This window comes from Falco naumanni, chromosome 8, assembly GCF_017639655.2.
Source record: "Falco naumanni isolate bFalNau1 chromosome 8, bFalNau1.pat, whole genome shotgun sequence".
Lineage (NCBI taxonomy): Eukaryota > Metazoa > Chordata > Aves > Falconiformes > Falconidae > Falco > Falco naumanni.
The window spans coordinates 6324003-6348427 of NC_054061.1; the positions used below are offsets into that span (position 1 = coordinate 6324003).

At 49.4% G+C, this 24425-nt stretch overlaps 1 protein-coding gene across 5 annotated transcripts in view; it reads right to left on the minus strand.

Moving 5' to 3' along the window:
* Positions 1–24425, minus strand: part of MGAT4B (alpha-1,3-mannosyl-glycoprotein 4-beta-N-acetylglucosaminyltransferase B) — a 51857-nt gene that overhangs the window by 2787 nt on the left and 24645 nt on the right. For 3 of the 5 annotated variants that reach the window (XM_040603767.1, XM_040603769.1, XM_040603766.1), the window contains 10 exons: positions 13000–13179; positions 12165–12305; positions 11189–11322; positions 8582–8628; positions 6367–6480; positions 5855–5930; positions 5362–5476; positions 4470–4600; positions 1416–1523; positions 276–469 (listed from right to left, as the gene is read on the minus strand). In XM_040603767.1, the coding sequence (XP_040459701.1) occupies positions 276–469; positions 1416–1523; positions 4470–4600; positions 5362–5476; positions 5855–5930; positions 6367–6480; positions 8582–8628; positions 11189–11322; positions 12165–12305; positions 13000–13179 (1240 nt within the window). Of the gene's footprint in view, positions 1–275; positions 470–1415; positions 1524–4469; positions 4601–5361; positions 5477–5854; positions 5931–6366; positions 6481–8581; positions 8629–11188; positions 11323–12164; positions 12306–12999; positions 13180–18072; positions 18240–24425 lie in introns of those variants that run through there. The other 2 variants (XM_040603768.1, XM_040603770.1) reach the window with 2 other exon arrangements.

Here is a 24425-nt window from a genome sequence, read left to right on the forward strand (position 1 = left end):
TTTGGAAGGAGACCTGCACCAGGGTAGCTAAATCATGGATTGCTCACAAGCGCAGGAAAGCAAAGGGCTCTGGCAAACATGGCCCCACCAAAAAAAAGGGTGAAATTATCCTCCCCCTGGAAGAACACCGCTCCCTCCTGCTGGGCAGCCAAGCAGGAGATGGGCAAGAAATTCAACATGAGCCAGAAGAGCAAAAGCAAAGTGTCCCCACGTGCTCCGGGCTGTCCCCACACACGCCCTGGTGCCCCCCCCCCCCCCCCCCCCCAAGCACTGGCCTTTCGATGCGGAGTGGTTTGAAGAATCTGAATCTGATGAAGTCTCCGGCAGTGGGAGTGAAGGCCCAGAAGAAGTCCTCCCGCAGGTAAGCCTTCTCCAAGGTGAAGTGCTGGTAGGTCTTCAGGCTGGTGCTTACCTCCGCAGGAGGGTTGACGTGCTCCTTCCGCAGGGCCTGCTTCCCAAAGTCCTTGTCCTTGGTGGGTGCAAAGCAAAAAAAAAAAGCTCTCACTCATTCAGGAACAGGGGTCCCAGAGACAAGGATTAAATTAAATTTAAAATTAAAAAAAAATAAAAGCTCTCAATTTACACAGCACTGAACGATGGAGGTGATCTGGGGAGGGCACCAGACAGGGCAACGTGTGGCTGGATCCCAGGAGGACACAACTTCAGGAGAGGCAGCACAGGGAAGCACCACTGCTCTGCGCTCTGATCCAGCACCAAAGAACCTTTCATTGTCCAGTGTCCCCAGACGCATGTCCCTGCCCCAGGAGCTCTGCGAACACTCCTTACACCAGCGGAGAAGGTGGCTGGGAGGCTGATGACAGCATAAAATTACTGCATTACACGGCCTGACGGGGACCGCACCGCGATACAAACTGGATTCCACCGTCCGTGTGCCTGGGGATCGGACAGACACAGGACTGAGCGTAGCCCAGGGATGCTTGTCTATGGGTCCTGCACTACAGCTGTGGGAAGCCCGATTTTGTTGACATTTCAACACACACAAACAATTAAGCTCTTACACAGCAAGCTCTAGTTTGCCTATCAGCAAATCCCAGCAACAAGGAGTGGGGCTGGAAGGAAGTCAGACCAATCCAGGAGTTTTCTCCCCAGGGTTTTTCAGCAGATGCTTCAAAATCACTTGCCCGGACCATGGTTCGTTACTCAGGATGGCTGGCCAGGACCAGTACCAAGGCTTAAAAGCTTGCAGTGACTCTTAGTACATGTCACTGCCATTACGAGAAGTAGGAGCTACGTGACCTCACTGTAATTCAGAATAAAAGACCACCACTGCACAGCAATCCAGCTGCCACTGTCCCACCAGTTGCCGTCACTGATGCCCCCACCCCAAAAGCAGCCAGTTCCTGCCAGCCTGGCAGAAAGGCCACCTCTGGCTCGGACAGGCAGCTGGTACCCACCTTCAGCTTCTGTATCTTCCCAGCCAAGGAGGAGTGGGTTCCCACATGCTGGAAGAGCGAGGGCTTGAAGCGAATCCTCAGGTTTGCCTTCTGCCTGTCGCAGTGTTTCTGAAACGAGACAACCCCACAGTGCTCCATGCTTAAACCTCTGTGGTCAGCCGTGACCCACGAGAGGAATGGGCAAGGGCACAAGGAGGGATAACACCCTGCCTCGCCATCTCTATGCCTTTCTGTGTTATTTTGGCTTCAATTTGGCAAGAGAGCCTTTAGCTGCGCTCTGGGGGAACCTGCCCGTGCCCCTTGGCCGCTCACCCACCAGGCTCTGCTGGGCAGCCGGAGCGCCCCAGTTTATGTGCTCATTTCTCCTTGCATAGCCTTATGAACGCTGAGCAAATCTCCTCTGTGCTGTCAGGTGAGGATAGCCAGAGGATTTAAGTTCTTTTGTCCTGGCTTACTGGGAAAGCTTCTTTCCTACAACTCAGAGCTCGGGATCACCGATGTCTGAAGGTACAGTGAGTCCCAGGACGATGCAGAGCCTGGGTGAGCAGGCAGGAGTGCAGGCTCTTTTCAGGCAGGCAGAGTTTCCAGCTGGTTGGCAGGTGTTGTTAAGCAGATGTATGGCACGTGCTGTTGTCAAAGCTGTTTGACTGTTTCACACCCATCCCACCACGTAAATAAACTTGGAGAAGCAACACCGATCCAGCCAGTGATTTTCCACGGAGTGGAGAGAGATGACAGAAAGGGAATAAAGAGGGAAAACACAAAGCACCAAGACAAGAGCTCACGTTTTAAAAGTAGTTCATTCCTCTCAGTCTGGGGGAGCAGGACGAAAATACAGGGTTAAAAACTGGAGGGAGAGGGTACCTTCTTTTTCTGACTTCTGCTTTTTCCAAGAACAGAAATGGATGCGCACCCCTACTGCCATCTTGCAGCCTCCCACCCCAGAGAAACCCCGGCAGGATCCCGCTGCCAGGTGCTGTGTCACTGGCTGCCTGGCACCAAGCAGGGACAGCCAGCCACACCGAGTCCCTGCGATGGGCTGCCTGCACCGGCCACCACCGCCATGCCGGGAGCTGGGAAATTCCAGGCGTGACCCCTGCGAGCTGCAGAGGAGATAATCCCCTAATCCAGCTCACGTTACATTAGAAAATTAAAACTAGCCATGCTAATGGGAGAGACTCTACTCATAGCCAGAAACCCTAGAGGCAACCCCATCGGTTCTGATCTCCGGATGGGGAGAGGAGGAAGGGGACCGGAGGGAACTACAGCATCTCCTGACTTCTCTTTCTCCCCTTTCCCCCTTCTGCTAAAGAAGCATTTGCTGACTGAAGGCAGTGCCGTCACTCAAGCCAGGAGGGGGAAATGGCTCAGCTGGTGGTAAGAAGGTCATCCTTTCACACAGCTCTACCCCAGGTAAGTCTAAAATTAGTTGAAAAAGGAAGAGCAGAATACATCCAGAGCAGGCAAAGCACTTACCAAAAGCACAGGTCAAACAAACTTTCAATCAAAAAGACAAATCCTCCCTGCTACCAATTTGATTCTGCACAGCGGGATTTACAAGGGAAAGCCGTGTTTGAAAGGGCGCTGTGCAGAGTTAATCATGCAAACAGTGGGGGAAAGGAGCCAGAAATTCACACAGAAAGTAGGTTAATTTTTAAAAAGGCAACACATTTAAGAGGTTTGCAGTTTCCCCTGGGAAAACCTTGGCTCTGCCAGGTAGGAGAAGATGAGTGAAGATGAGTTAAGGAGAAGATGATCCTGCGCAGCAGGATCTGCATTTAATCAACACTCAAGCTGAAGGTTTTGAAGGAAGGGCACAGACAGCAGCACCGTTCCCAGCTCCATCCCACCATCCTGCTACCCCAGCTTCGCCCAGGGCTGTGAGTACCCTGGGGGTTGCCAGACACGCCTGGGAACTGCTCTGCTGCACCTGAGCACGTGGGTTAAACTGCCAGGAGGACACAACGGACATCACCTGAGACTGGTCCTGCTGCACATGGGGGACTGGAGCCAACGTCACAGCCTCTGCCAAGGATCAGGCCAAACTAAACCACATCCTTGCCTGAGTTCTGCAGAGCCCTGAGGATGCCCTGTCCCCTCACCCCAACACATAAATACAGCATTTATCCCCAGAGCGACCACATGCTCTGGTGTTTGCCACCGCTAAGCACCCGTGGCCATGAGGTCTGTCTTAAGCGACTGGCTTCAAGCTCTGCACGGGGGCTCCGCTGCTCATTCTCTGCCGGGGGAGGAGGGTGAATGAGTGTATGAGTAAATACAATATGTTCAGGGAGGAGAGAGGAGAGAATCTGGTGATGAGCTCATCTTACATTTGCTGTCACACACACTCCTCCTCTGCCCTTCCCACTCGCTTTAGCCCCTCGCTGCTGCTGCTGCTGCTGGGAGTTCAACACAACCTCCGCAGGGCACAGGGGCTCCTGCGCTGCTGTCTGCATGGCTCTGTGCAGACACGGCTCTGCAAATGACATGTCAGTATGAAAATGGAGCCCATGTCACCCCTCGGCGCCCTCCTAGAAACCCCGACAAGGGGTTTGCATGTTCTGGCTTCGTTTTGGCACATTACGCACGGCGGGCTTGCTCTTGGGTTATCTGGGGTGAGCTCCCTGGGCAGCCTGCGTGTCTGCTCCAGATGGGTACGGCACACGAGCCCAGAGCCAAAGGGTTATTCTGGGGTTATAGACAGTGAGTGGGGAATGGCTTCAAGGCAAGAAGCACAGCGGAATGCAAAACAACACAGAAGAATGGGGAACGGCTACTCTCCTCAAGGACTGGAGGAAGAATACCCTGTTAGTGCTCAGATGCAGAAATAATGCCTTTTCTGGCAGCTGCAGACTACAAAAGCCTGAACTCCCAGGTCTGTGCTTACACAATCCACAAGGACACCCTGTGGCACACTCCACAGGGATGGCACAGCTCAGTGCAAAGTCAGTTAGCACCAGAGCTCACAGAAAAGATCCTCTGGAGACACAGACAGAGTGTACGTTTGCCCACACACAACAGAAGGTTTCCCTTCAACAGAGGTTGTTTACGTACTGCATCTTTCTCAGGGTTGCAGACTTTCACCCAGAGGATGTGATCCAGCAGCCAGTCAATGGGTTTGTCCTTATAGAACATCAGGATGAACTCCACGATCAGGCTCAGATCCAGAGACTTGAACATTTTTCCTACAGCACCAAGAAAGAGAGGAGAGAGCGCAGCTACAGTATGAAACTGTCAAGAGTCAGAGCTGGGAAGAAAAAACTTGGGAGACTGAGCTGCAGAGGTTGGCTGTGTCCATCTCTCTACGTAAAGCAAATAGCATGCAGCTCTGTTTTATGTACCAGTATTGCCGGCATTGCGAATACAGTTCCGGATTTAATATTCATTGCAGAATTAGAAAGCATTAGTCTCACAGGTCACAGCAGTATCAAAAGGTCTAAAGCTCTTCCATTCAGTAGGGAGAAATAAGGATGAAAAACATCCAGCCAGCTGCAGGACTGACCATTTCCTGCCCCCAAAACTACAAGTTTCAAGCCAGTCAAACCAGTATCCAAAATAACAGATCAAACTGCTACTGCAGCCACGTACTGCCGTTCCCAAAATAGTTCTGTGCTGATGTAAACTTCCTTTTGTACACTCTTAGGCAACTCCAGATCTCATCCAGCCTGAAAGCTACTGGTCACATCTCAAATGTTCGGCTGTCAGCTGGGCCACCGACCAGGTTTATTTTTATTAAAAGTGCGTATCAGCAGTACCAGCTGTGAGGATCTTTCTCCCCTGTGCAATCACAAGGGCCACTGCAAAAATAAGGAGGGATCAAGTCCAAGTATTTCGCTGTCTTGTGGGGACAACTCACTGGACATAGAGCAGAAGCGCTTGCAAGAGCCAGCAGGCACTTGTGCCCATGCCTGATGGGACCGGGGTGAGCAGGGGAGAACATCATTACCGATAAACCCCAACTGAGAAAACTCCAGGATCATCCACTCCTCAGAGGGCTGCTGCAAGGCAAAGTTCTTCATTGTGCTGAGATAGTTCGGTTTGGCCACAATATCATCCTCCAGCTGCAAGAGGAAAGGACACTCAATGCCAAGGACCCATCCAGGTTCCAGTAAAGAACCTCTCTGCGTAGAGCAATCACACCACAGACCAGAGGAAAGCTTTGGCGCAGCCCCAGTTTATTTTGGACGATGCTCCAAGCAGATCTTTCTCACCCAATCTATCAGGTAAACGAAACAGGGATTCCTGCTCCCCCTAGGCAGAAAGCCTCCAGGTCTAAAGCATCTTAGAAACCTAGCTTTTGAACGTATGTTGTTAAAACCTGCTCCCACTCTGCTGCATCACACAACTGGACACGCTCCTTGCCCTCTCTAGGCTGGGTATGAGCCACAGCGAACTCACAGGTACACACACCTCCCCTTTGCCCCCTGCACCGAACCCACCTGCACGTAATAGATGCCTTTGGACTGGGCATACATCATTAAAAAGCAGTAGTCGAGGTTCTGCTTTGTCCTCCACCTGCAAGAGACAAATGTGATGGGAGCGCCGACCTCCCCTGGGAATGTGGGCTGCGCAGGGGGGGCAGCCGAGGCTGGGTTTGAGCTGGGAAGGTGGCACGGCTCTTGGAGGAGGGGATGGCACACAGCCTCTCCTGTTTGGTCTCAAACTGGTCAGCTGAGAGTTACTGGAAAACTCCAGAGTTCCCAAATGAACATCATCTGGGTTAAAAGGACCCCCTTGCTCAGTGATGGAAACACCGCAGCACCAGGCAAACCCTGCAACCCCCTGCCAGTCCGTACCCCTCCCCCACCTCCTTCCAGCTCTTGGATAACACAACTTGAAGGGCCTCGCCTGGCCCTGCTGAAGAGATTTCCCTGCTGGAGTCAGGGGGGAAGATGCTGCAGTAACTTAATTCAGGGCTTGTTTGTTTTGAAGCTCATTCATTGATTCTTACCTGACTCTTTCCTTGGGGTCCCCAAAGGATTCCCGCAGGTGGGAGAAATCAGGATAGAAATGCGGAGATGGGGAAATTACCTCCAGGAGACCTGAGTGTATTTCCTTTGGGAATCTGAGGGAGAAAAGCAGCAGTAAACAAATACCTCCATGTCTGACACGCCACCTCATAGACTAAATTGCTGCGTAAACACTGAGCCACAGAACCAAACAAAAAATACCACCTCTGAGATAAAACTTCCCCAGCAGCTAGTGGACTTTCAGGCCTCATGGAAGAACACCAGCAGGGACTGCCACAGAGCTTTAAAGCTGCTTTCTCCCTCCCAAGGTCCCTAATAGCCCCACATGTGTGTGCCCCCCCCCCCCGCCACACGCATACACAGATCAGCTTTAAAGACCATCCGTGAGCACCATGTACTCTCTACAGGATTAAATGGACCTGCAGACTGGTACACCAGTGAAAGGACTTGCTGGCATTACCGGCATTTAGAGATTTTCCAAATGCATCAGTAATTAAAAGCCATTTTGCAGAGATTATGTTATGCATTTCTGAGGTTACTTAAAACACTGCTGTGCCATAGTTAGGACGGCCAGCAGGAATTCTACCTAGTTCCCTTATGCTGATAAAACCAGCATCTATTTTCCCTATAATGCAGTTAAAAGCCCTTTAAAAGAGTCAAATTCAAACAGAAAAAAAAGCCACCCATCTGAAACATAGGTACCTACAACAGCTTTGCAAGCAATACCCAGAGATTACCGTAACTGGGAGAGATAAGCAGGAAAACCAGTTATTTTTATACTGCCTTTTTGAGAACACAGGGTGTGAGGCTGGTTTCCTTTGTTTGTGCAGAGCCTGGAGGACAGGAGATGGGGCAGAGGGAGACAGAGCAGCGAGACTGCCAAAAACTTCTCACTTATTTTTCCCTTCCTTTTTCCCAACTTGGGACTGGCAAGATTTTCAGCTAGCATTTTCAAACCTTCCTTTCCCCGAGCAGCAGTGAAACAGAAGCTTCTCACAGAGGTGACAAAACCTGTACTGAAGCAGCAATGACTTTCTCCCTCCTGTGACACAACCTCAGCCTGCCCCGGCCCCACGCCACCGCAATTCAATTTGGAAGAAAAATAATTTCTGTGAATCAGGGAGGGGCAGGAGGCGCTGGAGAGGGGGGCGGTGAGAAATCAAATCATTAAGTCAATTAAAGTTTCAGGCCTTCTACGCAGAGGCACTCTCTGCAGCAGCGCCCAGTAATTTCATCGGGATCCACCGGACAATCGGTCCATTATCCCCGGGATAAGTGCGTCCTCCTGCCAGCAGGCAGAAGGAGGGGAGCTCTGCCAGCTCCGGCACAGCAAGATGGAGGGCTCTGTCTCAGCTCTTCTGCAAGGGCCCGGAACACCACGCTCCGTGCAGCTCCCAGCCCCTCTCCCATCATTGGCTCGGGATGCAGGGCGCCGCGAGGATGTGCTGCCCTTTTGCATCTCCTTCTTATGGCAACCGCGATCCTTTGGAAACACGCAATCGCAGGAGCTGGACGGGAGTCACAGCCCCTTCTCTCACCACCTTTTTCTTCTGCCTCCAAGCTCTGATGCTGCTAATGCCTGGCCGGGCTCACAGTTAATAATCCGTCACCGGCTTCTGCTTAAGCAGCTACAGACGAAGCTGCAAAAGCCACTAAGACTCCAGGACATAAATAGCAGCTAGTGTGAGAGACAAATGTAACTAGTGCCCAGAACAAGGGAAAAACAAACAGGCTGGAGTGGGAAGAAAAATGGATCATGGATTGCAAAGCAAAATACAACAGAGGCATTTGGCTGTGCTTACCACGCTGCCCAGCTGCTCTGACTCCGCAGAGCAGGTAGAGGGCTGCACTAGACACTGAAACAATTGCCAGGATCTCTGGAAATCTACATAATCCATCTTCTCCCAACGCCACAGGACAGAAAGAGCAAAATGAAACGGCATGACCATGCGTGTTAAATACTATGAGCACAAAGCAGCCTCCTGGAAGCTATATAGGGGATGCATTTTAGAACAAACAGAAAGTGGAAGCAAAGACAGCCCGGAGTTTTAAGAACAGAAAAAAAAACCCCAAACAACAACAACAACAAAATACAAAAGGGAAGCAGAAAAGTGTGTATCTGCTCCTTAACGAAGCCATTCCCTAGCCTTGCTACAGGCGCAGACTTTACCACTATAGTCATTTGGAAGTGCTTACAAATTTTTGATATTTTCTGCCACTCCGGCTGTGTACTGCGGATCTGTCTGAAAACAAAAGATAAGCAGTGTTACATCCTTCAGCCTCAGCCCGTGCCCCCATGGGGACCCAACCCCAGGGGTACTGTCAGCACCTCTGCACCACCCTCACTCACCTTCACGTCTCCTTTATCCAGTTTAACCGCTCTCCCCATTGCTGCCCGCCTCCCAGGAGCCCCGCTTTGCGGCCAGCGTTAACCGAAGGCATCACACACCAAAATCCACCCAAAGGACTCAACAGGGTGCACATCTTCCCCACATGCTCTCCCGCCCTTCCGCCCCTGCCAGCACCGTGTTTGCACAAAGTGTTAACTCCTGGGCTGTTTATTTTTTTTTTCTCTATACATGTTGGCTTTCATCCAAGTGAATACTCTTGGCAGAAAAGGATCTCCGCCCCTTTTGTGAAAAAGAGGGGTCTATTTATAAGCGTGCATTTTTCATTTCAGGTTCATTTTGATGCCTTTCTTCCTTAAAAAAAATACAGTTTGTTCCCACAATCAACCTGGCAACCCCTAACAGTTGGGAGGCAAAGGTCGCATGCCGCTATCTGCAGGCGAGATAAGTGCAAACACAGGGACAGGCACCAGACAGAAACCATCTGCACAGTGACCGGGAAAACAAAATCCAGGAAGGCAGGAGACCCAGGAGCAAAAGTGGTGCCTGTTTCTTGGTGGCGGCATTGTTTTGGGTGGTTGCACGGATCATGGGATCATGTGTCCCGGGGGGATATGCAGATGCAGCATTGCAGAAGCTGGGACAGCTGCTGCTGTGCTTGGCACTGGGGTGGAGGTGAGAAGGGAGACACCAGAGGTGTGTGTCACAAGCTGAGGACAGTGCTTCTACTCCGGAACAGTGACAAAGGAGGGTTTTCTCAACATAAAAAAGGTCCCTTTCCCAAACAGGGCTCAGGCTCCTGGTGCTGGACTGATTTCTTACCCCGGTGTTGTCAATAAAGCAGCAATGGGAAAAACAAAGGCAGTGAAGATGCTGCTGGTTTTGGGAGCAAACACGCAGCTCTGCTCCAAGTTGAAATAACTTCCATAACTGAAATGGTGGGTCGGTGACAGCCAAGCCGGCCAGCTGGCCCCGGGGCTCTCCTGTGCCAGCCAAGGACCCCCAGCTCTCCCAGGCAGCCCAGCTGGTACCCATGGTGGCTAGTGGTGGCACTCGGACATGAGGAGTCCCCCATTCCAAGAAGGACATTCAGTGGTTCCACTTGTCCTGAATCTCCACGTGAACCAGCATCATAGCTCCATAACCAGGTTCATGCCACCTCACCCACTATTTACGCTTTATCCCGTGCCTGAGGAGCCCTAACAAGCATCACCAAGCGGAGGTACATCGGGAAACCTGTGGGAAGAGGCAGAGCCAGCACAGTGGTGGTTGGCACTTGCACAGGAGGACGTTGTGTAGCTGCAAGAGCAAACTTGGCAAGAGAGGACAGTGACGGTGGCGATCTGCAACTAGTACTGTTGGCGCTACTGGGATATGGTGTGTATGCTCCTGCAATTCATGGTATCGGAATTAATTTATTCATTGTTCACTTCCCTCATCACAGGTACACACGGAGTCAGGAGCTGCCAGCACAGCGTGCACCCTATTTTTCAAGTCAACTAAAAAAAGATAACCGCAGTCTAAAAGAGGAGATGTTTTTGGTCATGTTGCTTAACACACCTCACGCTTTAACTCACCCGCTGTGAAAACAGCCGTCAGAGCTGTCCTGGCTCAAGGGGAAATGACAGCCAGGACCGACCCCGGTCCCCAGCACTGCGGGCTGCACCCACCTGTGCACACCTTCTCCTTGTACAAGATAACAGCCAGAGACCTGATGGCCAAATGCTAATCAAACCATCAAATTACGGATAAACAGGCAGCAAACCCAGGCATTTATCTTTGTTCTGCTCCCAGTAACGTGTTACTGAGGTTTATCTTTCTCACCGGATTTCTGGAAATTAAGACAAATGCACTTCAGGCTCAAGAAAATAATCCTGAGGGAGAAGCCATGGAGAAAAATAACCATCTAAACGCATAGATAAAAGCAGCTCTTGTGGATTAACGTATCAAGGCTCTTTAGCCCTGGGATTCAGCAACTGATTCTGGGCTCCAGACACCAGTACAAAGAGGGATATTAGTTTCATCCCCGAATCAGTGGGCTCTTTTGAGTGGAGGTTAGTGCTGTCTTACAGGTACGTGGAGAAATGAAGCTGCTTCAGGAGCAGCAGGCTCCTGGGCACAGCCATGCGTCTGCTCCGACACATTGTAGGAATAACCACCCAAGCACCTTGTAACAACCCCGATTTAGATCGGAAAGACAAAGGCACGTGCCGTGCTGGCAGCCGCTAGCGTGACGGGTTTGCCTGCTGACAGCCCGACCCTCTCTGCTCAGCCGGTGCTTCGGGGGATGCACCCAACAACCCCGGCCGGACGCAGCCCCAGGCTGGGCTCAGTGGCCCTGGCAAGCGCAGACTGGCCTCCGGGTGGGCAGCCGCCCCGCGGGGCAGGCTGCGGGGTGGGACGACATGGGATGGGGGCCAGGGAAACGGGGTAAGCAGGCAAAGCTCCGTCTTACCTCGGCGATGAGGACGACGATGACGGAGTCCTCCTTCTCCTGCTGAGTGAGCTCTGAGATGAGGGAGTTGAGGGTGTCTGTGAGGTAGGAATGCACCTCCCGCTTCACGCTGGGGATTCCCATCACGACGGACACTGCCCAGGGCCACGGAGAGATTTTAGAGGGGGTGTGTGTGCTGGGACAAGACACTTTGCTCCGCTCCCGTGACCGCCTTGTGGCTCACCTGCTCAGCGCCACACCGTCATTAATAACCAGCCGTGATCAGCAGGTTGGCGGGTTCTGTGCTACGTAGCGTTCCCACACTCCTGTCCCCCAGCCCAGTACCAACCAGCAGCACCCCAGTGTGCCAGGCTGGCAGGGCACCCACGGCACAGCCAGACAGACTCTTTTTCTCCCTGAAAGACTGAAGCCTAAGGGAACAGCCAAACCCCTTCCCTCTCCTAGGGGCCTTTTCAGCCTGTGAACGGCAACTTCAAGACCACTCTTGTTCTCCAAACCCCTCCCGCGGCAAGAAGCACCTCAGTTTAGGAAGGGCAAGTCAGGTCTTTGGCTTTGGGTTGGGATTTGGGAGCAGGGGGCAATCATCTAGTAACCAAAGTCCTATTCCAGATGGGATTTGTCTCGTAAAATGGATTACAGTCTCTATGAAGCACCCTGCAAACTATGCTTTCATCTGACCACCTTCCAGGCAAAGCCCAGAGCACTCTGGAGATGGCAAGCAGCACAAAACATCTGGCAGAAGCATCGGGAACATTTTAGTGCCCGTTGAGAGCACAGACAGCACTTCCCTGTAGATTCGCAGCTGTGACATGGCTTACCCCCCCCGTCTGTCACCATACCAAGGAAGCTTGCATGATGCATGCAGCCGTTCCTCCAGTCCTGCTCGTATCTGTACCACAGCCAGGCCCGGAGGAAAGGGGAGGGACAGGCACCAAGGTGAGGAAGAGCACCAGAAGCAGCACTAATTCCCATTTACCTCCAGTGCGCCCCTGTCCCACATGCACGGCTGGCTGCAGACTGTTCTCCTTTGACAGCAAATGTGGCAAATGATGGAAGATGGTGGGAAGGTGCAGCACATTCTTGTTGGTGATATTCCACAGTTTTAACTTGGTTTCGTCTTAAAAAGGAAAAGGGAATCAATTGCAAGGCACGGTAGGTCGGAAAAGGCTGCAAGGCAAAAAGCCTTTTTAGAGCAGCCTGGCCACCCGAGACTACTGCTGGGTTACAAAAAATCAGGCCAACCTTTAACATGCTACCACAAACCCAATTAAAGTTCAGCAGGAGTCATGAGGGCCTTAAAGAAGTCCCAAAATATTTGGGAAGGAAGGGGGAGAATGAAGATAAAATGAAGGTCAAATCGGATCTTTACATAGAGATCCAATTTTCTTCAACTGAGCAACTTAAAAAAAAAAAAAGAACAAATAAAGTGGCGAGGGGTGCTCAGCCAGCCTAACTCCTTCCTCTCCTCTCTCTTTGGATACCCATTTTCCATATGGATTCAATACAGCCATAGGAAACGGCACGTATGACTTGCAAGAAAAAAAAAAGAAAAAGCTTGTAAGCAAGCAAATTGGCAAACATCTCGGCAGAGGCAAATCTCAGTGTTTAATGATGCATATGCACCTCTAATTAAACGGGAGTTTAAGAGTTCCCAGGTCCCTCTGAACTCCACCATTTGCTGGCGCCGGGGGAGAGGGGAGCACGTCCTGTGGGCAGCCCCGCACACACGCACACGCACGCACACCTCTCTACCTCCTCAATAGCAACAGCTTCAACACAGCCCGAGATCCTCAACTTCTCTGTTTATTCACCAGATAAGCTGCTCCAGGTCCGGTTTATATCCCGCAGGGCCTGTTTCTCCGAGATAGCTCTCTTGATCTCCTCCAGGACCAGGTTGAGCTCCTTGGAGCGCTTCAGGCTCTCCTGCTCGGCTGCGTGCAGTCGGTCCCGGAGGGCGAGAAACTCCCGTTGGTAGATGTCCACAACGTCACCTGCGGGTGAAGAAGAGAGGGCAGTGTTTTCCCCTGCACTCTGAACATCAGCCCATCACTCCTACCTCCACAATCCTTAAAACGTGGATTTAGGGAGCTGTGGTCCAGCACGCACCCACTGGTGACCAAGCTGGAGAGAGGCCAGTTTAAGCTGCAGAACTACAATTAAAAAGCAACTCCCATTTTTCTCTCTAACTTAGGTTTCCAGGTCATGCAGAAATACAGCCTGGTTCTCTGTGAGCAAAGCATGCAGCAAAAAAAAAAGTTGCATGGTAGTTCTTCTTCACTATATACTTAGTAAAGGGGAGTCAGCTCTGGCATTAATTTTACAAGCAGCATTTTGTATCTCTCTGTAGCTCCAGAAGCTTGGGTGCATGAAACAGCCACCACTGGAACAAGCAGCAGGGAACCAGAGTCAAGCAAAAAAGAACTGACAGCACTGGTGATGACGGCCTGTTAAAGCCATGACAAACCCAAGGAACGTGTTCAGTATTTTTAATCGCCTTGCTCCTTGCTTTGGTTTCCTTATGGCACACAAAAGAAAGAGTTTTAAGAGCACACATCAAAGGGTTTTCAAATGGGTAATTTGGGAGAACCTCTGGACAACATCTCAAAAGCCTTCTCCAGATGGCACAGGACATCTCCCAAATGACACTGGGTGATGGAAAGCAAGATGCTGGCAAGGGGGATGCTGCTCTGCAGTGAGACAAGGGCAGGGACAGCACCTCCTCCAGCTTCGGAAGACAGTCCCAAATTCTAACGGCCAAAAGGGATTTTTGGGAATCTAACCTCTCCAAAGCATGGCAGGATAAAGAATATCACATGGCAATAGCTGCCTGGATGCTTATATAGATCCAAGTGTTTGGATATGCGTCTTAAGGATGCACCATAATGTAATATATAAAAAAGACATTTTTTATAGGGTAACAAAGCTGTTTATTTTGAAACAACATCTTATCACCATGCCCTTTTAAAGAAAGAAAACTATCAAGAGCCTTCAACTAGAACTAACTATACAGTAGCTGGGAGTGGAATCGGTTAGTCAGTAATGAACTTGCCCAGGCTTTTTTTTTACCCCATTAGTAATGAAACTACTCATTAAAAATACACTTTTATCTGTGGTCACTCATGTGTTTTCAGTAAGGCTATAACTCAAAGAACTACACCCAAACCAGATTTATCCACTGAATAGTAGACCCTTAGCCCAAACACGACCAGGAGAGCTAATGACCAAAAATACCGCACTGAAACTTCCCAACACAGGGCTAAATATAAATCAGAGCCATTGAAAAAAGATACACTGACTGCATTGACAACTTCTATTTTAGGGTCCATAAAGAAAAAGAAAAAGGAATTTTGAAGATCAGACATACCCAGCTCCAAAACACATGAGTTTCCAAGACAACAGTGCTTCCCAGTCCAGCTCCTGGTAATGCTTTTGCCTAGGAAAAGTTTCCCCCATGGGGTCTCTTCCCCCCAAAAAAACTTCTTAAAGACTCACTTAAACTCTCTCCAGGACAGCCTGGCTCCTGTTAACCTTTCAGCATTATTTTCAAAGCCACTGGCACAGGGGGAAGGAGCAGAGGAAGTTACACTCATTTGATTACTCCGTCCATCTGACAACACATCATTCAAAGCCGAGGGACAGACATAAATAAGACCAGTCCTTCCTTTTTCCTGTGTGGTGCTGCTTGCTCTCCACTCCCATCGAGAAAGCATTTAAAAATTTGCAGGAAAACATGTTAACACCCAGCTTTGGGAGGTGCCACAGGAATTCACAGGGGGATGCCAGGCTTTAAATTGACTCCATGATGAGCCGGACCTTTGCCTGCTGGTACCTCTCAGATGTATGAATTACCTTTCAGCTTCCCAGTACTCTAGATCATAGGTTTTCCTACTTGTATCTTTTACTGGCTGCATCTGTGAACACCAGCAAGGAACAAGTCTCCCTTTCTGTTTCTGCATGACACGGTGGCAGGAACCATGCTTGTGCAAGGCTAGAAGCATTTAGCTCTCGGCGTACCGAGGGGTTACTATCCCATGGATGCTATCAAAGCCAAATCACTGCTAAAGGCTGCCATTAGATCTCGTTCTGCAACACCTGGAGCAGAGTAAAGGCAAGGCTTTGCACTTAATGGCTTTTTCCAGAGCACTGCACTTCGTTTGTGTCAGATTTAGAAGGGAAATGTCACTGATTATTCAGTCACTAATGACCTGCCCGCCGAAGCCAAGAGCTGTACTTTTCATTAGACTGCAATGGTGATGTGCAGTCAACCATTTGCTGCTTTTCTGGCTAATGGTTGGAAGGGAAATTGTATTTGTTTCCAGCGCTCTTGTCCTACGATGTCTTCGTAGGCTTTCCATTCTTTAATTAAAATTTCATGAAATTTAAAAGCTGATCGATCGTGGCCAGTTCCGGTGACAGCTTGAGCAGTCCGAGACAAAGCCCAAGCTGGGTGTACAGTTTCCCATGAATTTCCAGTAATGCCATTTTGCACTTGTTAGTCCGCAATGACACGTGGATGCAGCTCTGCCGTCCCCGCAAAAGCCCCCGGCTGCTCAGCCAGAGAGGGCTCTGAAAAAACACCAAGGGCAGCAGAGGATGAGGGCGGGGGGAAATTGGCTCCCACCTCTACAAGCAAGGCTGGACGCAGAAGTGATTTGCTGCTAATTGGGCTGAACAAATTTTTTAGCTAGTGTCAGTTCAGCACAGACTCTTTCCTCACCTTCCAAAGCAGCAGCAGCATTCCCGATCTACATATTTATTGTATTCCCTCCCAGCACAAGATAGAAGAGCTCTTAAAATATCTCCAGACTCAAGCACTGCAGGACAAGAACTCCTAGCTATAACTATATTAAAAAAAAAAAAAAGACTCATCTTACTTTTTCTGGAGAGATAACACATTGCTTCGGGCTTAAAATACACTGGTTTAATAAAGAGGGAAAGTCGGTGTTAGGCGACGGTCCGCAGGACAGAGCTGGGAGACCAGAAACCTCCCAGACCCGCGGTACTTGCAGCACAGGTCGTGCATGCCCAGTCCCTGCCAACCACGCACGTCCCACCCCGCCGTGCCCGGTACTTGCACTCCCCAGCCTCCCACACGCCGCCTTTGCAAACAGGCTGGGTGCAAGGCTGCGAGCGCGCATCCAGCAGCTCCCCGCAAGCCGGCTCTCCGCAGGGCAGGGCAGGCAGCGCTGGGCACCGCCAAGCGCTGGCCACCATCTGCCCATCCCAGCGCTCACCAGAGCAGATCTGGGGGTGCACCTCTGGAGGGGGGAGCAGCCTGCGGCAGAGGGACAGCGGCTGTAGGAAGCGGCCGGCTGAGCATCACTCACTGACCGGCAGCTCCCCACCCTGCCGCCTTCTCGCCCCTTGGCTGCACCCAGATGCGGCTGCCAGGATTCATTTTTTTAGTGGGGGGCCACCAGCCGAGCACCCTGCGCCAGGTTTGCTGAGCAAGGATGGGACCCGCTGGGAAGCGGCAGGCAGGGGCGGCTCGAATGGGTGCCGTTCCCAGCAGCCGGGATGCAGCGGTGCACAGCGGGTGGGCACACACTGGTATGGGCTATGGGCTGCCCCCCAGCAGCCTTATGGGGGGTCCACAGAGCTGATCTTCTGCAGCCTTCCCAAAGGCTTTTGTCCATCCAAGACTGCACCCATTTAATAAAAAGTATTATATATATATATGTAAAAGTATATTTATATATATCTCTCCATCATGGACAATACTGTGGCCTCGTTCTTACTTAAATGACTATTAAGTGCAAACCATGTTTGCTAGCAGAGGTGAGGGCTGGGACATCTGTGTCCACTCCGCTTGTCCATTGTCAGTTTTTAGGTGAAAGCAAAATACCTAATCTGATCCTAAACCAGCAGATGGGCACAAATAAAGCCAATAAACCCCCCACCTTGAAATCTCACATGGTCATCCCTATATATATATATACACACACACATATACACACACACAGTGTCAGGAACATTGTAATTCTGTATTCTGCATTAGTCTTTCAGATTGCACTCCAACCTCCCAGGGAGCCTGTGGTGCATTTTAAACATGTCCGTATTTCAGGACCAATTACTTTTGGTTTTGTTCTCTGCAGATAACCTCTCCCAGCAGAGCAGACCCATCGCCAAAGCCAGCGATTTCCCTCCAATTCAATAATTTCAAAAGCAAATGCAAAGTCTTTGAGAGCTGGATTTGCTTCTCATTAGGAAGACTTTCAAAAAACTTTGTTTAAAAACTAAAAACAACCCACAAACCTCTAAACCGTTTATCTTTATAAAATCTTGGCTTCAAGAGCACAACAGCACCTTTTGACCTGTCTGCTACAAAAGTTCCCAGGGCCAAAAGAGCCGAAACAAAGTGTGGTGCCCAGTTCACAATGCAAACAGAGTTGGAGCAGAAAATCAAACTGCCTACAGAAAATGTCTCTGCAATGACTATCCTCCTTTGTTTTATTTAAAGCATGCCTTTAGCAAATAACTGTTCTCCCTCTAGGACTTGCAAAGGCCTGGGGGCACTCTAGAGCACACAACAACCCCCTCCCCATGCTACAGCACCTACGTTACCCAAAAATGCAGCTGGTGAAGCATGGGGAGCCAGGCTGGCGAGCCACCCCACCCCAGCTCGCCACCATCCCCGTCGCAGCCAGACGCCTGTGCTGCCCACGCCTGGCTTCGTCCCCAGCCATTTACAGGAGCTCTTGGAGTTAGATGATGAATAGGGATTTTATTTTTTTTTTTTCTACGTTTTGATGTTTAATGATTTATATAATGCTGGCACCACTCCACGCATTACACTCTAGATTACCCCAATTGAATCACAACATGCATTAGGTATTTTGCTAACAGAATTTCACTGGACCATTAAAATGGATATAAGGACTTACCATGCCATATCGGTGAATTAAATTCACTCCTGAGATGCACAAAAAGCATAGTCCTGCTTTACATGGAAATCTGATGGCTAGCATAGCACACAGGTGTTAGACACTTTGCACACAGGTACATAGGGCTCAGCAGTAACTCCACAATGAACATTCCATACCATTAAAAACAAAATGTTGCCCTTTGCTTATCTGGCTGTAGAAGGAAGAAACCAGCTTTAGAGACTCACGATCAACAAAAAGCATCCCCTAAAAACCCACTGGGAAGCAACTCTGCTGGGGTATGTGGAGCTGCTACAGCTAAGTTATGACACCAAAAATATTCTCTTAAGTAGCAGAAAGAAAAAGAGAAGATAGTTCAGCACCCAAAATACTCCCCAAAAGTCACTGCCTTTTCCAGGCAGGATGAAGACTGAGCAGGTCTTTTCCTTCAAATCTAAAGGAACACTAACTGTGCTCCTGATGAGCAAGATGAGAGATATATCGCCTCCCCTTCCATGAGTCAACGGACCATTGTTCCCAGTCTCAGACTCATCCTTTAAAATCATAAATATTTTGGCACCGTAGGATATATGCAGCCACTGAGTACTTGGTTTGCGTTAAGGAATTGAACACCAAGACATGCTGAGCAACAATGAAACCCCATCAAGGACAGATTTTGGGGAGCGGACAGTATCTGGCAGGGTGAACCTCCCAAAAGGCTCCAGCAGTTGCAACTACCCTGCTGGGGCTGATTCACCCCCTCAGAAGGAGCGAGCATTTCAGCAGTGCTACCACCACACAGCAAACATGGATGCTTTGTTCAGTAAACATTATGTGACATTTACATCTCCCCTGCGTCCCAAACTGCCTGGATACTGAGTCAAAACAGACATTTTCTAGTTGCTGCTTATAAAAATACACCCCAAGTTCCTTTATTATAAGCTTAACTTTTTTTTTTTAAAGCAAAAAAGTTTTTAAAGAAACTTTTTCAAGTTTGCACTGATGGGCAAGCCCCGTCATAATAATCAGAGAACCACAGAATGGTTTGGGTTTGAAGGGACCTTAAAGACCACCCGGTTCCACCCCCCTTCCATGGGCAGGGACACTGGCCACCGGCCCAGGCTGCCCCAAGCCCCATCCAGCCTGGCCTTGAGCGCAGTGGGCACGGGCAGTTAAAGCAGTCATCTAAACCAGCACCTATGGTTTAGTTCCTTATGTCCCTTTATTTACACTTTGTTCCAGTTCAGTCACTACCTAGAACTATCCTGAATCGTGGCCGAATAACGCATCTCGATGCCACCACTGCCCCAACGCCCGCCTCCCTCGGTGCCATTGCTACGCTCCAACTCAGAGCCGGTGCCCGAGCGCTGTCCTGAGCAGACACAGAGCCGTTCTGCAGCACCAGACTGTGGCACGTCACAAAAACCAGTAACTGACCTCCAAACCCAGCTGCCAGGCTGGGTGATGGCAGCGATCCCTCAGAGCCCGCACCCACCCAGCCGCTCAGCCCTGCGGCTGCTGTCTTCAAGCATCCCACTACACCGCTGTCGCACCGAGCTAAGACATCAGCAGCAACAAAAGGCTTATTAAAAGTCAGCCTGTCCGAAAAAATGATCCTCAAATAAAGTACTTCCACTGGCTGCAATGTGTTGTGTGAATGTGTGTGTTAGGTTTTTTTTTTTTTTAAATATAGCCATTTAATAAGAGCCTGCAGTATATTTAACAGCATTTCAACCTTCCACAGCTCCACGTAATGAGATAGAAATGCAATGCATCCCTCCACTGACACCCTACCCAGGAGGGAACATGGGCACCCTTAAGTCACCATTTCTTCTTTTCGCAGCAGTAGGTGTTGATCATAATCCTGTTGCATGTCTCCTCGCTGGAGTTTGATGTTGTCTCAGCACATTCAGTCCTCTAGAAGGAGAGAGGAAAATACATATCCCCTGTGCCTTATTACTCCGAAGTAGGAGCATCTGTTTGCGTTTAAGATCCCGTTCAGACAACATTCACACAGATGCTTCCAAAAAGAAGCTTTTTTTTTTTTTTTTCTTTTAAAGCCCTAAGTAATAAATTTTCAGGGATGGGGATGGTGAACCACCACATGGATGGTGACCATTGCAATGCCAAGGAGAGCAGGTCACAGGGGTGCCTGCGCCCAGCCCCAAAACGCTCCCCAGGGAGGGGCAGGAGGGCTGCAAGCTCCAGAGCAAGGCTGCAGAAACTCAGAAATGAGGAAAGCAACCAGTGGTGCCCATCACCTCTGCCTAAAATGTCTAGGATCAGGGCAGCAGAGGCAGCAGAAGCCATCAGACGGCTCTCGGGCACCTGCAGAGCCGGTCTGGGATCCCTCTGCAGCCCAGCTCCGTGGTGAATCGCATGGAGCGACACAGAACGCTCCAGATCACGGTGCGTCCCTGGGGTTCACCGTGCTGTGAACAAAAGCGCTGGCGGGCAAGGAAATCCCTGGTAGGTGCGAACCACCATCAGCTCCTGCAAAAGGAACTAGTCCTGATTTTTCCTGGGGTTTTATCAATCCCTTCAAGGGATTTAACCAAGGCAGAGAAATCGGACGGCAATTCGTTTTGCTGCCAAACAGCTAAGGAGGAGAAGGGGAGAGGGCAAACACTGCCACTGAGCTAAAAGAGAAAGAAGACGTAATTAAATAGTGAATTTTCATCATAGCAAAAGGTTAACTATCAAGAGGAAGCCACACAGATTGGCATTAAACTCACTGTCTAAGAGATTTAGTGAGGATCTGGAGAAGGCGATGAATTTGCAAAGCAGCCAAACAGGAGCTGACACAGAGGTAAGTTCATCAAAGCCACAAAATAAGCAAATGACCAGGAGAAAAGGCAACAAAATGGCAACCTGATGCCAAAGCTGATAGATGCAAATTAATCAGCAGGGGAATCGAGGTATTTTTCACGTTTCTTAAATAACAATATTAACTAGGAAGGAGACCAGAGTTATCAGTCTTGATGCTGCTCTGCAGGCAGCAGCAATCCAGGGATAAAAAGGGGAACGGAGAGGGAGGCAAACAAGATGTTAGTCTGCTTAGTGAACAGGACGGGGAATAATAGTATGAAGATTATAACATTATTAAAATGATGCTGCCTAATCCCAGAATAGTTTTCACCTCATCTGAAAAAGAGTATTATTACAGACTTAAAAGGGGCTTTAGAAGAGGGTGATGAGAATGATCAAAGGCCTGAAAAAAAACTCTGCTCTGTGAGGAAAGAAAAAAATATATGAGATTATTCATCTTAGGATGGGCATAATAATAGGGCTCACGATGAGAAGCATATAAAATAGAGCGATATAATGAAAATATATCACAGATTTCCATTCTCCTTGTCTCAAAATATAGGAATAAGTAACCATCCAAGTATTAATTTGAAGCTGATAAAAGGAAATACGTTGCCCAGAGAAAGTATATTATTTCTCTGAATTCACTGCCATGGAAAAACACTGAAATGAGGAATTTAAACAACGTCAAAGAGCTGAAAGGTGCTGTGAGCACAGAGGCATCACGAGATGGGGCTGAGACCAAAGTGGGGTAAATCGCCACCCTGCCAGTGGTCCCTAGCCTTGTCTGGGCTGGGAACCCCCCTCTTCCCCATTTCTTGGGAGAAAGGTCCCGCATTTCTCTCTCTTCACAACCTAATTAGGAGCACTGCAGCTTTCGTCTTCAAAGCGAAGCTAATTCATTGGCAATCTAATTATTTACCTGTGCAGCACAAATACAGCTTTCGAAGCATTTTTCTCTCAAATGGAAAGTGAAGGCTTTGTTCTTGGTGGGTTTTTTAATACTCTTTACTTGATTAGGGAATAAAAACGTGCTGAAAGTGAACAAAATAAGGCATTACAGAAATCATGGGTCATTAAACCTCAAAATAATTGCAGCTTTACAGGATTTTTAAGTGAGAACATCACACAAGGCAAACCCAGGCAAGGGGATGTGTGGAAAGAAAGGGGTAAAAAAAGGTGATGGGGAAAGGCTGGGGGCTTGCACCCATGGTCTGTCCTGACTGAGCACACCTGTGCATGGTTTAAAAGAAGATGCATTTGGCCAATGCACCGTCCCTCCATGGCACAGACAGGGAAAACACTCTCGCACGCACCTAAGGGCAGCGGGAACAGACTTGCAGCGGAACGCGTGTTGTTGCGCTGTATTGAAAATGCACTTGCAGGGACCCCCTGCAGCCTCAGCTGTGCATCGCCAGGGTCCAGGCACATCAGTCTCGGCAGGATCATGCCATGGATTCTTTTACTTGTCGCTTGTGGCTACCAGCTTCACGGTGGATTGCAAGCCATCACAGACAGTACAAACCCAAATCGGATTTGCCGGGCTCTCACCACCTGCAAACCTCCAGACCGGATCGCTTTCCCTTTCACCTTGTCACAGTGTGTACCAAAGCTAGTGAGTACAATCTCATGCACTGAAACAACACGGAAGAAGCAGCTGATGCCTGGCGCGCACAGGACCACATTCCCGTGGGTGCTGGCAAGGCCCAGCTCTGGAGCTTCAAGGAAGCAGAAAATCCTGAAGCAGAGCAAATGCCTCACAGTCTAACAGGAGCCTCCTTTTATTACAACCTAATTATGTTAATAGTGAGACAGAGACCTTGTTCCACCAAACCCTTAAGCACCCAGGCATCCCACTCTGTGCCTCGCGCTAACAGCTCGCAAGTCCATCCGAAAGGAATCCCTCCAAGAAGGGATGGCGATCTTTGGAAAGGTCACTGTGTTAATCATCATGCCCTTCCCCTAGCAGCAGCTGTTGCTAATTGCCTGCGAAGGAGTCAAAATGAAATTCTTGTTTAACCCTCCTCCCTCCCAACATTAGTAAAAAAATAAAATAAAAAAAAAAAGGGGGAATCATCATCATCATCACCCCCAACAGATGACCACGAGCCATCGGCACTTCGCAGCCGGCGGACGAGCTTAGCCCATCGCAAAGATGCAGCGGCCGGTGGAAAAAGCAGTGCCACTGTGTGACCTGAAGGATAGCTTATTGATCAACAAGAGCGAGTGCCTGGGCGTTGCATTTCCCCACCTCCTCGCACAATCGACCGTCGCGCTCGTCGTTCCACTAAGGTTACCACCAGACTCAGAACAGCTGAAATCCTGGAACAGGGGGTATTTGTTTAATCAATAACATATGAAGCCTTTGGCGTGGCTGAGCGTATGAAAGAATTTTACGACAGCAAAATAAAGTGTGGCTGTGTCATAAATCAGAGAGCACATATGGAAAAGTTAGAGCGACGTCCTAAGTCAGAGGGATATCAAGGAAATCACAGAAGTTCTGGCTGGAGTCCCTGGCTGCACTGATGTTAATAGCCAAGAACTTCAATGCAAGTCAGGTTTGACTTCTTTTTCCAAAACAGTAACTCATTTGCAATGCATGTGACTGTATTAGAGTGAAAGGATATTTAGAACGTTCCCTTCGCTCCACTGTCTATGTAAATTGTACATTTTGTCTACTACAGATCCGCAGCAGCAAACAGATTATAGTTTCCCTGTTGTACCAATGCCTGATCGAATGCAGGACTGTGCTGCTGGGTAGAAGAAGATTTTAAAATCACCATATACTGATCATGGGATGAGCTGCTCTGAATTGCATTTTGTTTTAGTAGTCTTAAATAATTTGCAGGATACTTGAAATAAAATGCATGCAGAACCTTTTAAAAATTACTCAGCATTAATATTTGAAATATTTATCCCCCAGGGTGCAGGCTTGTAACATGAGCACTTAATGGGGTCTATTTTCTTCTCTCTGGAGAAAAAACAAGACAATGCCATTAAACAGCACACTTAGACCAACTATAAGCGTTGATGCTGTCTGAGGGTTCTTGTTTCATTTTATAGGCTAGGATAATTCCTAGGAAGAAAAACATACCGCTAAAAGAGTCGGAAGACTCACTTCTCCCTTTTCTCATTCAGCAGCTAAGAAAGCATGAGAAAGGGTTATTAAATAATGCTGGCACCCCCTCCCGCAAAACCACAGCAGCCTGCTGTAAAGTGCAAAATCCCCTCATTTCTTCCCCTGGCAGAAAACACATCACTGGAAGTACAAGCAAGATGGACTTCCCGACTTTCCGACTTCCCAGCAACCTGCAGTAATTTAACTTTTCCCTATTCAAAAATGCAGGGACTGCCGCAGTGCTTGGAGGCCTGGGGGCCACATCGGCCAGCAGGATAGCTGGAATGCCGCCTGCCAGCCCCGTGCCAGCGGCAGCGTTATCCCTCTGCCGTGAGGCAACACAGCTGCTGGCGATGGCACAGCACAAGGTGGGGGTTGCAGGACATTTCAAGGGTAGAAAATAAACAGCTGGGGGAGGAGGAGGATGCTGACTACGCGGGTGTCCTAC